Here is a 12,088-nt window from a genome sequence, read left to right on the forward strand (position 1 = left end):
TTTAGGGCAGTAACCAAGAGAAAACGACTCTGGGACCCAAGGCCGTTTTTCAACGAACAAGGAGGAAGATGTCGTAATGAAGATACTTTGAAAATTGATGCTTAGAGGGGGGCGTCCCTCGGGGCGTGTCGCCCTCATTGTGGGTTTTGTATTAGGGACAGCACCTCGACAGGAGAGCAGAGCAGAAGCGCACGAGGGCGAAGAAAGATGCTGAGTAGGCAGAGAGCTTTACTATGCGAGATGAGTTCATAGGCTAAGTCCGAACGAAGTGAGTGAACTTCTTTGGAAGTCACCACGGCTGACACCTTTGTTAGGAGAGAACCTGGTTGTAGGGATGTCATTTAGTATAGTGTAGGGACAGATTTATCTGGATGTATTTCTTCTTTTCTTCCATGCCTACCAAGACCCAAATCATAGCAATTCTTGCAAGCCTGGTGGTCTTGGAAATCATACTGGTGTTGTTTCTTAGTCGACTGAGACTTTTCCGTAGGATTATGTTTGTATTAGTACCCGTATATTTGCTGAATCTCTTACTGAGGTGTTTATATACAGAATTGCTTTTGGCTTTATAATAAATCTTCAAACTTGACTTTTTGTCAGTGGTTCTTTTGGGAAAGAGATGGTGCTAGGTTGAATTGAGATGTTGAAAAGAAAGGATTGCCTTCTACACTCTATGACAGGTAAAAAGGCCTAGTCGACCTGTGGCGGGACTCTAGAAATACCATTCCGATTCTAGAGATAACATACCACCTTTCCACCCCTTTGAGAGACTCCCAGCCAGTTTTTTCAGCTCACTTAAAGCCCTGGCTGTACCAATTAGGGGCATGCAGTTTCTAGTGTAGAGGAAAGTTAGTGGTTATTAAGACGGATATTTTAGTTATGTATTGATTTTCATTCCTGCTTGTTTTGCGTTTGAGAGACTGTGCATTATTCTGTTGTTTGGTTGTCCCTGTACACTGTGTTATTGCATGGCAGAGATGTCCTTCCACACGACCATTGCACAAGGGCTAAGATGAATGTGCTGGAAGCACGAGGCAGGTATCTCGACTCACCTTCCCAGAGCTGTGGATTCCTTTCAGTATGCAGAGAAAGATGATGAACCATGCCACCAGCAGACATATCGCCAGCTGCCACCGGACTGGTCCTGGGTCGCTGAGCCCGGTGCTGTGAATCACGCCCAGCACCTTGTCGCTGCCAAGACGAAGGCATAGTTAGTGAAGACTTACACAGGCATGGTATTCAATATACACAAAACATGGCTCTGACCCTAAACACACTGCGTGTATAGCACCCCCTACCTCAGGTCCAGGAAGTACAGGTGCTGGGAAAGACCCATGAGCTTGGAGGCCAGCCGCTTAGATAAAATCCCAAAAGACAAACTAGGGCTCCTCAGAGTACAAGAAGGTGTAGATTTGATAATTCTCAGTTCCGACAAGACACATAAAACCTCTGCTAACCCAAGGGTGCCCAGTGTTGGTCCCCAAGTCAGAGAGTCAGGCCACCCACGAAATGCACTTGCATACAAGGGGTCAATATAGGGATTATTTACATAGCCCGGGCTGTGCCGAAAAGATGCCAGGGAGGTGCTGAAAAGATGCCAGGAGGTGCTGAAAAGATGCCAGGGGGGTGCTGAAAAGATGCCAGGGGGGTGATGAAAAGATGCCAGGGGGGGTGCTGAAAAGATGCCATGGGGGGTGCTGAAAAGATGCCATGGGGGTGCCTAAGGGATGTCCTCGGCATACCAAAGGGAGGTCCTCGGCGTGCCGAAGGAAGGCCAGGGGTGTGCCGAAGAGAGGTCCTCTATGTGCCGAAGAGAGGAGGTCCTCTGTTCGGGCAGAAGGGGGCAGTGTGTGGAGCAGAGCGAACCGTGAGTCTTCAGAAGGGTCAAGGAGCAGAGGGGGCAGTGTGTCTTCAGAGAGGGCAGTGTGTGGAGCAGAGGGGGGGCAGTGTGTGCACTAGAGGGGATAGTGTGTCTTCAGAAGGGATAAGGACAGAGGGGGCAGTGTGTCTTCTGAGAGGGCAGTGTTTGGAGCAGAGGGGGCAGTGTGTGCACCAGAGGGGGTAGTGTGTCTTCAGAAGGGGCAAGGAGCAGAGGGGGCAGTGTGTCTTCAGAGAGGGCAGTGTGTGGGGCAGAGAGAGCAGTGTGTCTTCAGTAAGGGCAAGGAGCAGAGGGGGCAGTGTGTCTTCAGAGCGGGCAGTGGGTGGGGCAGAAGGGGTAGTGTGTCTTCAGAAGGGACAAGGAGCAGAGGGGGCAGTGTCTGTTCAGAGGGGGCAGTGTGTGGGGCAGTGTGTGGAGCAGAGAGAGCAGTGTGTGGAGCAGAGGGGCCAGTGTGTCTTCAGAAGGGGCAAAGGGCAGAGGGGGCAATGTGTCTTCAGAGAGGGCAGTGTATGGGGCAGTGTGTTTAGCAGAGGGGGCAGTGTGTCTTCGTAGGCGGCAGTGTGTGGAGCAGTGGGGGCAGTGTGTGGAGCAGAAGGGGTAGTGTGTCTTCAGAAGGGACAAGGAGCAGAAGGGGCAGTGTGTCTTCAGAGAGGGCAGTGTCTGGAGCAGAGGGGGCAGTGTGTGGAGCAGAGGGGGCAGTGTGTGCAGCAGAGAGAGCAGTGTGTGGAGCAGAGGGGGCAGCGTGTCTTCAGAAGGGGCAAGGAGCAGAGGGAGCAGTGTGTCTTCAGAGAGGGCAGTGTCTGGAGCATGGGGCAGGGTGTCTTCAGAGGGGGCAGTGTGTGGAGCAGAAGGGGTAGAGTGTCTTCAGAAGGGACAAGGAGCAGAAGGGGCAGTGTGTCTTCAGAGAGGGCAGTGTTTGGAGCAGAGGGGGCAGTGGGTCTTCAGAGGCGGCAGTGTGTGGAGCAGTGGGGGCAGTGTGTGGAGCAGAAGGGGTAGCGTGTCTTCAGAAGGGACAAGGAGCACAAGGGGCAGTGTGTCTTCAGAGAGGGCAGTGTCTGGAGCAGGGGGCAGGGTGTCTTCAGAGGGGGCAGTGTGTGGAGCAGAGAGGGCAGTGTGTCTTCAGAGAGGGCAGTGTGTGGAGCAGAGGGGGAAGTGTGTCTTCAGAGAGGGCAGTGTGTGTAGCAGAGGGGGGCAGTGTGTGCAGCAGAGGGGGTAGTGTGTCTTCAGAAGGGTCAAGGAGCAGAGGGGCAGTGTGTCTTCAGAGAGGGCAGTGTGTGGAGCAGAGGGAGCAGTGTGTGCAGCAGAGGGGGTAGTGTGTCTTCAGAAGGGACAAGGAGCAGAGGGGGCAGTGTGTCTTCAGAGGGGGCAGTGTGTGGAGCAGAGGGGGCAGTGTGTGGAGCAGAGGGGGCAGTGGGTGGGGCAGAGGGGGCAGTGTCTCTTCAGAGGGCAGTGTGTGGAGGTGAGGGGGCAGTGTGTGGAGCAGAGGGGGCTGTGTGTCTTCAGAGGGGGCTGTGTGTGGAGAAGAGGGGGTAGTGTGTAGAGCAGAATGGGTAGTGTGTCCTCAGAAGGGACAAGGAGCAGAAGGGGCAGTGTGTCTTCAGAGAGGGCAGTGTCTGGAGCAGAGGGGGCGATGTGTCTTCAGAGAGGGCAGTGTGTGGGGCAGTGTGTAGAGCAGAAGGGGTAGTGTGTCCTCAGAAGGGACAAGGAGCAGAAAGGGCAGTGTGTCTTCAGAGAGGGCAGTGTCTGGAGCAGAGGGGGCAGGTTGAAGACACACTGCCCCCTCTGCTCCACACACTGCCCCCTCTGAAGACACACTGCCCCCTCTGCTCATGACACTGCCCTCTCCGAAGATACACTGCCCCCTCTGCTCCACACACTGCCCCCTCTGAAGACACACTGCCCCCTCTGCTCACGACACTGCCCTCTCTGAAGATACACTGCCCCCTCTGCTCCACACACTGCCCCCTCTGAAGACAGGGAGGGCAGTGTGTGGAGCAGAGGGGGCAGTGTGGAGCAGAGAGAGCAGTGTGTGTAGCAGAGGGGGTAGTATGTCTTCAGAAGGGGCAAGGAGCAGAGGAGGCAATGTGTATTCAGAGAGGGCAGTGTGTGGGGCAGAGAGAGCAGTGTGTCTTCAAAGAGGGAAGTGTCTGGAGCAGAGGGGGCAGTGTGTCTTCAGAGGGGGCAGTGGGTGGGGCAGAGTGGGCAGTGTGTGGAGCAGAAGGGGTAGTGTGTCTTCAGAAGGGACAAGGAGCAGAGGGGACAATGTGTCTTCAGAGAGGGCAGTGTGTGGGGCAGTGTGTGGAGCAGAGGGGGTAGTGTGTCTTCAGAGGGGGCAGTGTGTGGAGCAGTGGGGGCAGTGTGTGGAGCAGTGGGGGTACTGTGTGGAGCAGTAGGGGTAGTGTGTCTTCAGAAGGGACAAGGAGCAGAAGGGGCAGTGTGTCTTCAGATAGGGCAGTGTCTGGAGCAGAGGGGGCAGTGTGTCTTCATAGGGGGCAGTGTGTGGAGCAGAGGGGGCAGTGTGTCTTCAGAGGGGCAGTGTGTGGTGGAGCAGAGGGGGCAGTGTGTCTTCAGAGGGGGTAGTGTGTGGAGCAGAAGGGGCAGTGTGTGGAGCAGAGGGGGCGGTGTCTGGAGCAGAGGGAGCAGTGTCTGGAGCAGAGGGAGCAGTGTCTGGAGCAGAGGGAGCAGTGTGTCTTCAGAGGGGGCAGTGTGTGGAGCAGAGGGGGCAGTGTGTCTTCAGAGGGGGTAGTGTGTGGAGCAGAAGGGGCAGTGTGTGGAGCAGAGGGGCAGTGTCTGGAGCAGAGGGAGCAGTGTCTGGAGCAGAGGGAGCAGTGTCTGGAGCAGAGGGAGCAGTGTGTGCAGCAGAGGGGGTAGTGTGTCTTCAGAAGGGACAAGGAGCAGAGGGGGCAGTGTGTCTTCAGAGGGGGCAGTGTGTGGAGCAGAGGGGGCAGTGTGTGGAGCAGATGGGGCAGTGGGTGGGGCAGAGGGGGCAGTGTCTCTTCAGAGGGCAGTGTGTGGAGGTGAGGGGGCAGTGTGTGGAGCAGAGGGGGCAGTGTGTCTTCAGAGGGGGCAGTGTGTGGAGAAGAGGGGGTAGTGTGTAGAGCAGAATGGGTAGTGTGTCCTCAGAAGGGACAAGGAGCAGAAGGGGCAGTGTGTCTTCAGAGAGGGCAGTGTCTGGAGCAGAGGGGGCGATGTGTCTTCAGAGAGGGCAGTGTGTGGGGCAGTGTGTAGAGCAGAAGGGGTAGTGTGTCCTCAGAAGGGACAAGGAGCAGAAAGGGCAGTGTGTCTTCAGAGAGGGCAGTGTCTGGAGCAGAGGGGGCAGTGTGAAGACACACTGCCCCCTCTGCTCCACACACTGCCCCCTCTGAAGACACACTGCCCCCTCTGCTCACGACACTGCCCTCTCTGAAGATACACTGCCCCCTCTGCTCCACACACTGCCCCCTCTGAAGACACACTGCCCCCTCTGCTCACGACACTGCCCTCTCTGAAGATACACTGCCCCCTCTGCTCCACACACTGCCCCCTCTGAAGACAGGGAGGGCAGTGCGTGGAGCAGAGGGGGCAGTGTGGAGCAGAGAGAGCAGTGTGTGTAGCAGAGGGGGTAGTATGTCTTCAGAAGGGGCAAGGAGCAGAGGAGGCAATGTGTCTTCAGAGAGGGCAGTGTGTGGGGCAGAGAGAGCAGTGTGTCTTCAAAGAGGGAAGTGTCTGGAGCAGAGGGGGCAGTGTGTCTTCAGAGGGGGCAGTGGGTGGGGCAGAGTGGGCAGTGTGTGGAGCAGAAGGGGTAGTGTGTCTTCAGAAGGGACAAGGAGCAGAGGGGACAATGTGTCTTCAGAGAGGGCAGTGTGTGGGGCAGTGTGTGGAGCAGAGGGGGTAGTGTGTCTTCAGAGGGGGCAGTGTGTGGAGCAGTGGGGGCAGTGTGTGGAGCAGTGGGTGTACTGTGTGGAGCAGTAGGGATAGTGGGTCTTCAGAAGGGACAAGGAGCAGAAGGGGCAGTGTGTCTTCAGAGAGGGCAGTGTCTGGAGCAGAGGGGGCAGTGTGTCTTCATAGGGGGCAGTGTGTGGAGCAGAGGGGGCAGTGTGTCTTCAGAGGGGCAGTGTGTGGTGGAGCAGAGGGGGCAGTGTGTCTTCAGAGGGGGTAGTGTGTGGAGCAGAAGGGGCAGTGTGTGGAGCAGAGGGGGCGGTGTCTGGAGCAGAGGGAGCAGTGTCTGGAGCAGAGGGAGCAGTGTCTGGAGCAGAGGGAGCAGTGTGTCTTCAGAGGGGGCAGTGTGTGGATCAGAGGGGGCAGTGTGTGGAGCAGAGGGGGCAGTGTGTGGAGCAGAGGGGGCAGTGTGTGGAGCAGAGGGTGCAGTGTGTGGAGCAGAGGGGCAGTGTGTTTTCAGAAGGGGCAGGAGCAAAAGGCTGTTTGAGCAGAAGTGGGAGCATGTGACAAAGGGGGCAGTGTGTGGACAGAAGTGGAGGGGAGGGTGCAGGGTATGAGCAATGGGACAGTGTGTGAGAAGGGGCAGGGCACAGACGTGGCGCTGTATGGGCGTATGTGAGCCCAGGTTGTCTAATTCTGTATCTATAAGGGTTTGTAGCATTTTAAATAACCATTCATTCAGTATTAAAATGAATCTGAATGAATATACTTTAGCGGTGGAAGAGACCACCGCACTACGTCTCACGGTGCCACCTTATAGGACCAGCACCGCCCCTCCCCCCTCCCCATAATTTTTTGAACACAGCTCATTTGGAGACAAACCTTTGTCTTAATACAGGCATGAGAGCCCAGAGGGGTGAGAACAACGAGGCGCGACATGGCCCATGTTCTGAGGTAATGATTCGATCGGTCTCCGACTGGCAGGGAGGCCTGTGCACAGTCTGTAAAGTACCAGCGCCGCCTAGCGGGCTCAAGTGGCTATCGCAGAGCATTACCTCCGTTCACTACTTATATTTTGAAATGAGGAGATACTGCCAATACCACTCACTCTCAAGCATTTGGTACTGCAGAGGAATATTTTATATCATTACAAAACTGCCTTCCGCAGCCATTTAAAAATACAAAGGGGTCTGGAGACGGGCAGCAAAGTACTAAAAGTTCACCAAACATGGCTGCTGGAGAAGCTTTGCCTTACCAAGTGTAGTGTTGTCGACCCTGGGCCCGCATGCTACAACTAGAACAAGTAACAGAGACACCGTGGGTACGCTGGTTGACTGGCCATGAGCACGTGCACCCGGCCCCTTTTATTAACAGGGCCACATCACTTGTGACGCCTGTGGTGGATGGGTATAGGGGTGTATATGCAGGGGCGTAGGAGACACTACATTTCTGGGGGGGACAGGGACAACCTTGTGGACTTTCCAGCGTCCCTATACAAATCGCCCATTGCACGAGACCGTACGCCCCGTAAACGAATATAATCGGATAGTTTTGAAGAAAAATATTGAGAAAGGCAGGAATATAGTCACATTATGCTTTATTGTTATTTGCATTTATAAAGTACTTAGACCAAATGTGGAAAAATCATGTCTATTGTTTATAGTGCTACTCATAGTTCACTCAGTTTTGTGATCTGCATGGTACATGTTCTTTGCAGCAGCCACATTAACCCTCTGCACTACTTTACGATGAGCCAAAACTTTCACTAGAAAAAATTTCGAACTCTCACTAGTAGGAACATTAATCACTAGAGTTATCTTGACATTTTTATTGTTGCCTGAAAACTGCCTGATGCACAAGGAAGTTCATTTGCTTTTAAACCAAAAATTATTTTTAAACTCAGTGTCCCTCACCAAAGTCAATGCGAGGTGCGGCTGCAACAGGTCCCACCGCCCTAAAGCCGGTCAAGCTCCCAGCAATGGGGCAGCGCAAGCATTTCCTGAAACGGGGTCAGACCTAACCTTATAGCCATTATATGAGGAAAAACATCCATGTAATTGGTGGGGTGCGATACTTTCCCTAGATTGCAGCAAGCAAAACAATTTACCAAGTTTCTTGGAGTAGATTTAAGGGAGAGTTGACTTCTTCCCTGACAATGTTTTGAAATGTGTGGGATCAAATTTCTAAAATGTGGCAGACCCTTCTGGGGCATTCATAAAATATTCCAGTACTTTCAAGGTGCACCAAGGAGGCGTGGCTTTTTTAGGAGTAAATCTGATTTTTTTTCAAATGTCTTACGTCAGAAATAACTTCCACTATGCCAAGGTCCTAATTGTTTCATGGTCGAGCCCCATATGCCAATGAGTACATTCAATATGACAGTGCCAAAAAGTTACCATGGATACTGCAGAAATAGTCTTGGGTACCTCTAAAAAACCCCTCTGTAGGCATAGCATGCATACACTCACACACACACATTCTCTCACACACTTTCTCACTATATCTCTTGCACTCTTGTACCTTTGTACTCTGTCACACTCACACACACTGCCACTCAAACTTCAATTAGTAAATTTGCTTTTATTGTGTTAGAAAAGCTTGCTCTGCTGCTACTGCTTTACCTGCCTTACCCTTTAGGGAAACTTAATGAAAACTGATTCTCTATACAGCTAGAGGGCACACACGCTAATGGCCGCACTTCTGTGAGGCTCTGGCTGCCTGGCCAGAAACATCCTGAAATTATCCGCTTCCCCTGCGAGTTGAAGCCTGAAACTCGCACCGAGTGTGAAACTAGCGGTGCTGCCGGTCCTGCCCGACTTTGGCGAGAATCGGAGGTTCGGCGCCCGAGATACGGCGCGGTGAGCGCCCACCGGGAGAAGGCGACGCGGAGGGCTGCAGTGGCGCACTGAGAGCTGACCTACGCGAGGCCGCGGCTTCCCACGAGGCTGGTGGGCCTCGAAACCCCCGACGGCGGCCTGCGAGGAGGGCGGCCGAAAGAAGGATCGGCGGAGGCTGGTGGAGGTGAGTCTTGCCGCCCCCTGTAAGCACCGAGACGAGGGACGGACAGGATCCTCTATTCTGAAACCGGGTGGCAACACCGGTTGCCTCGGCATACTGCGCCTGACCCTGCCGGAAAGAAAAGTGGCGCACCCGGCCATGTTACCTGCCCCTCCGCTTGCCTCCCTGATTTACCTGGTGGACGCTGTTGTGGTCAGGCGCGGAGACTAAAAATCCGGAGGATCACCCGGAAGATCGAGCTAGCGATCGATTGTAAGGTCGAGGGGGTACCAACGTCATTGCGCTGCCCTCCGCTGCCTGTGGGCCTTCATCGCTTACATCTGCACGTGTCTACTTGGACGGGCTGAGTGCTTGCTGCCAGCGTGTAAGCTCCCTAGGCGCCCTGGACACTATATTTAGGGCGAGGACTTGCTAACCCACTTCCTGCTTGACACTGCCCTGGGTGTACTCGACGCAGCGAGGGTGGCCGGCTGGAGTGCCCTGTACTGGCGGGGAGACGCCTACTAGCCACTCATCAGTGTCCGGCCCCGATTGGCGCCAACAGACTGAGCACCATGGGCAAAAATGACGCCAAACAGGCGAAACTGTCCTTTGAGTCCGCATCCACCAAAAAACCACTGCGAGGCACCACGGCCTCTAATGGGGCCCCAGGACCATCGAATACCGATATATCCCCTACACCAGTCGCTCCAGAGCTACGACTGCTTATTGACGAGATGCGTCAGGGCTTCGCAACAATCGTAGATAAGGTAGACCGCTTATCTTCCAGGATGGACGGAGTTGCTCAAAAGATAGAAGTCCATGAGGAGCGGCTCACGGAGGCGGAGCGGCGCATCTCAACTGCGGAGGACATATCCAATACTCATGACACGCGACTAACTCGAATGGATAATATCCTAAGGGTAATCGCAGCTAAGAATGAGGAGTTGGAAGCGAGGAGTAGACGCAATAACATCCGCGTCACTGGAGTTCCGGAATCCACCAACACTGGTCGGATGGAAGACTACGTGGAGCGCATACTGATCACCGCAATAGGGAAAGAGGCTGTTGGACAGGCCACATGACGGGCCGCTCTCCCCCGGCTCGACCAGGCCCGAGCCCAGTCATACAAGCACCACACACCACCATTGTACGTCCTACGTCCCCTCAGGGACACCTGCCCTCGAACATGATCACCTCATGGGCCCGATCCACTGCCGACCCATGCGCTCAGCCTGGGCCGCCATCTTGGACACTTCATCACGAGGCCGCCTGGCCCCCGATCGACCTCAACCCTGGGCCTAGCCCGGCCTCAGACATTCCGGCACCACCCTCCACCCAGGAGGTGAGCGAGCTACTTGGCAGGTCAATGGGAGAAAGAGGTGTCGATGGCTCTCCCCCGGCCAGTGCCGCTCGCCCATCGCCTCCCCGGGCGCTGGCTCCACCCCCCCGCTGGGTGTCTGGACTCCCTCATCCCGGACCTCCCGACCTCCAAGTGCGAGGGTCCGGACATCAAAGCCCGCCAGCCCTATAACTGGGGCAGCTCCAGAGCAGGAAGGCAGTTGTATCTTGGAGTCGAGAGACGTAAAGAGGAACTCACCCTGGACGGACTACTGGCGCTGCCGTAGCTCTGTCCTGTGCACCATCGTCCTGCCTGTTGGCGCTGCCACAGCCGTCGTAACCTTCATCCTTCATCGTCGTCCGGATCTGCTGGCGAGGCCGCGGACCGTTGTAACCGTCATCTGCATCGGGACCTGCTTGGCTTCTCCACGGCCCGTCGACCATCCGTCATCCATCCCGGGACCTGCTTGGCTTCTCCACGGCCCGTCGACCATCCGTCATCCATCCCGGGACCTGCTTGGCTTCTCCACGGCCCGTCGATCATCCTTCGTCCATCTCGGGACCGGCTTGGCTCCTCCACGGCCCGATCAGCAAACACACCGAGCTCGAGGATTGAGAGCTATTTAACTCATTGGCAACTAAGACTGTCCCGCTACCCCTTTTTCCTCAACCAGAGATCAGAACCGAGGGGACCCCTGAGTCCAGACCTCCTTGTATCATATCAACGTAACCTAAGAATTGCCTATAAAGTCTCGTTAACCTTCAATCTTGTGTGGTGTCCGTCTGTGGGGGGGGAAGTTACTTATCTGTACAGTCGTTGGAGACGGCTCTCCCTGGAGACCTCTCCCCGTAATCTCGGCCGACCCTCCCGGTCCGTCTAACATTGGTGGCCAGCGGCGCGATCCGAATCACCGCATAACGTACAGAGAGTAGCTCACCCCACAACGAACAACAATGTCAACTAAAGAGAGCGGATCAACTGAGAAGTTCCAAATGGAAAAACTCGAGGAATACAGCCATCGTGAACTAAAGCAGTTCTGCATCGAACTAGGTATCGCTACCACCGGACTAAGTACCAAGGACGATTTCAAGCATGCCCTAGAATCTTGGGCAGAGACCGGGGATGTCGAAGCCCCTGAGCAAAGCACCGCGAAAAATACCAGCACGGGCACTGAGGGGCAAAGAACCAGTCTCTCGCAAGACGAGATCCAAGAAAGAGAAAAAGCCCGACTACACGAACTCGAAATGGCCCGACTCAAGATGGACATAGAACTCAAATTGGCCGAGCAAAAAATAAACTTAGAGCACCTTCGCCTCCGAGAAGAAAGAGAGGAGAAACAGAGGCAAAGGGAGCTCGAGGAAAAAAGACTAACGTACGAGCACGAGCGGAACCTAGCCGAGATCAACCTGCGCAAACAGAATAAAGAGTTAGGGGTGCCTGACCGACCGTCCACCCCAGGGACCACGGAGAAAAAAGTGCACATCCCCAAGGATGTGGTCCGAGAATATTTTCGAGAAGACGACATCCAGCAATGGTTTAAGGCCTATGAAATCGCGATGACTGCGCACCGGATCGATAGAGCCGACTGGGGAGCCGGCCTATGGGGCAAATTCCTTAATGAGGGCCGCGATACTCTGTTACAGCTCCCAGACCACCAGATGACCTCCTACGACCATATGAAAGCGGCCCTCCTCACCCGCTATGGCCTCACGCCCGAGATGTACCGTCAGCGGTTCCGAGACTGCACACGCATTCCAGGTACAACTTGGGTGGACTATGTAACGTACTTTAGCAGAGCCTTCGAAGGCTGGATCAGAGGGAACAACGTCACGACCTACGAGCAGCTGTTCAATCTGATGGTATGGGAGCATCTGTCCAACAATTGCTTCATTGAACTACGCCAACACCTCCTCGACAGCAAGTTAACCGATCCCCGGCAGCTCGCAGCCGAAGCTGACCGGTGGGAGATCACCAGAGTGGGCCGGAATGGGTCCTACGAGCAGAACAGGAAC

The 12,088-nt window shown here is 54.9% G+C and overlaps 1 protein-coding gene across 1 annotated transcript in view; it reads right to left on the bottom strand.

Moving 5' to 3' along the window:
- Nucleotides 1-12,088, bottom strand: part of LOC147663270 (sodium-dependent proline transporter-like) — a 419,748-nt gene that overhangs the window by 87,673 nt on the left and 319,987 nt on the right. Inside the window, exon 6 of the mRNA XM_086950574.1 lies at nt 1,053-1,191. Coding sequence (XP_086806700.1) covers nt 1,053-1,191 — 139 coding nt within the window. The remainder of the gene's footprint in view (nt 1-1,052; nt 1,192-12,088) is intronic.

Source organism: Lissotriton vulgaris, unplaced genomic scaffold (genome assembly GCF_964263255.1).
Source record: "Lissotriton vulgaris unplaced genomic scaffold, aLisVul1.2 SCAFFOLD_315, whole genome shotgun sequence".
NCBI classification, from domain to species: Eukaryota; Metazoa; Chordata; class Amphibia; order Caudata; family Salamandridae; genus Lissotriton; species Lissotriton vulgaris.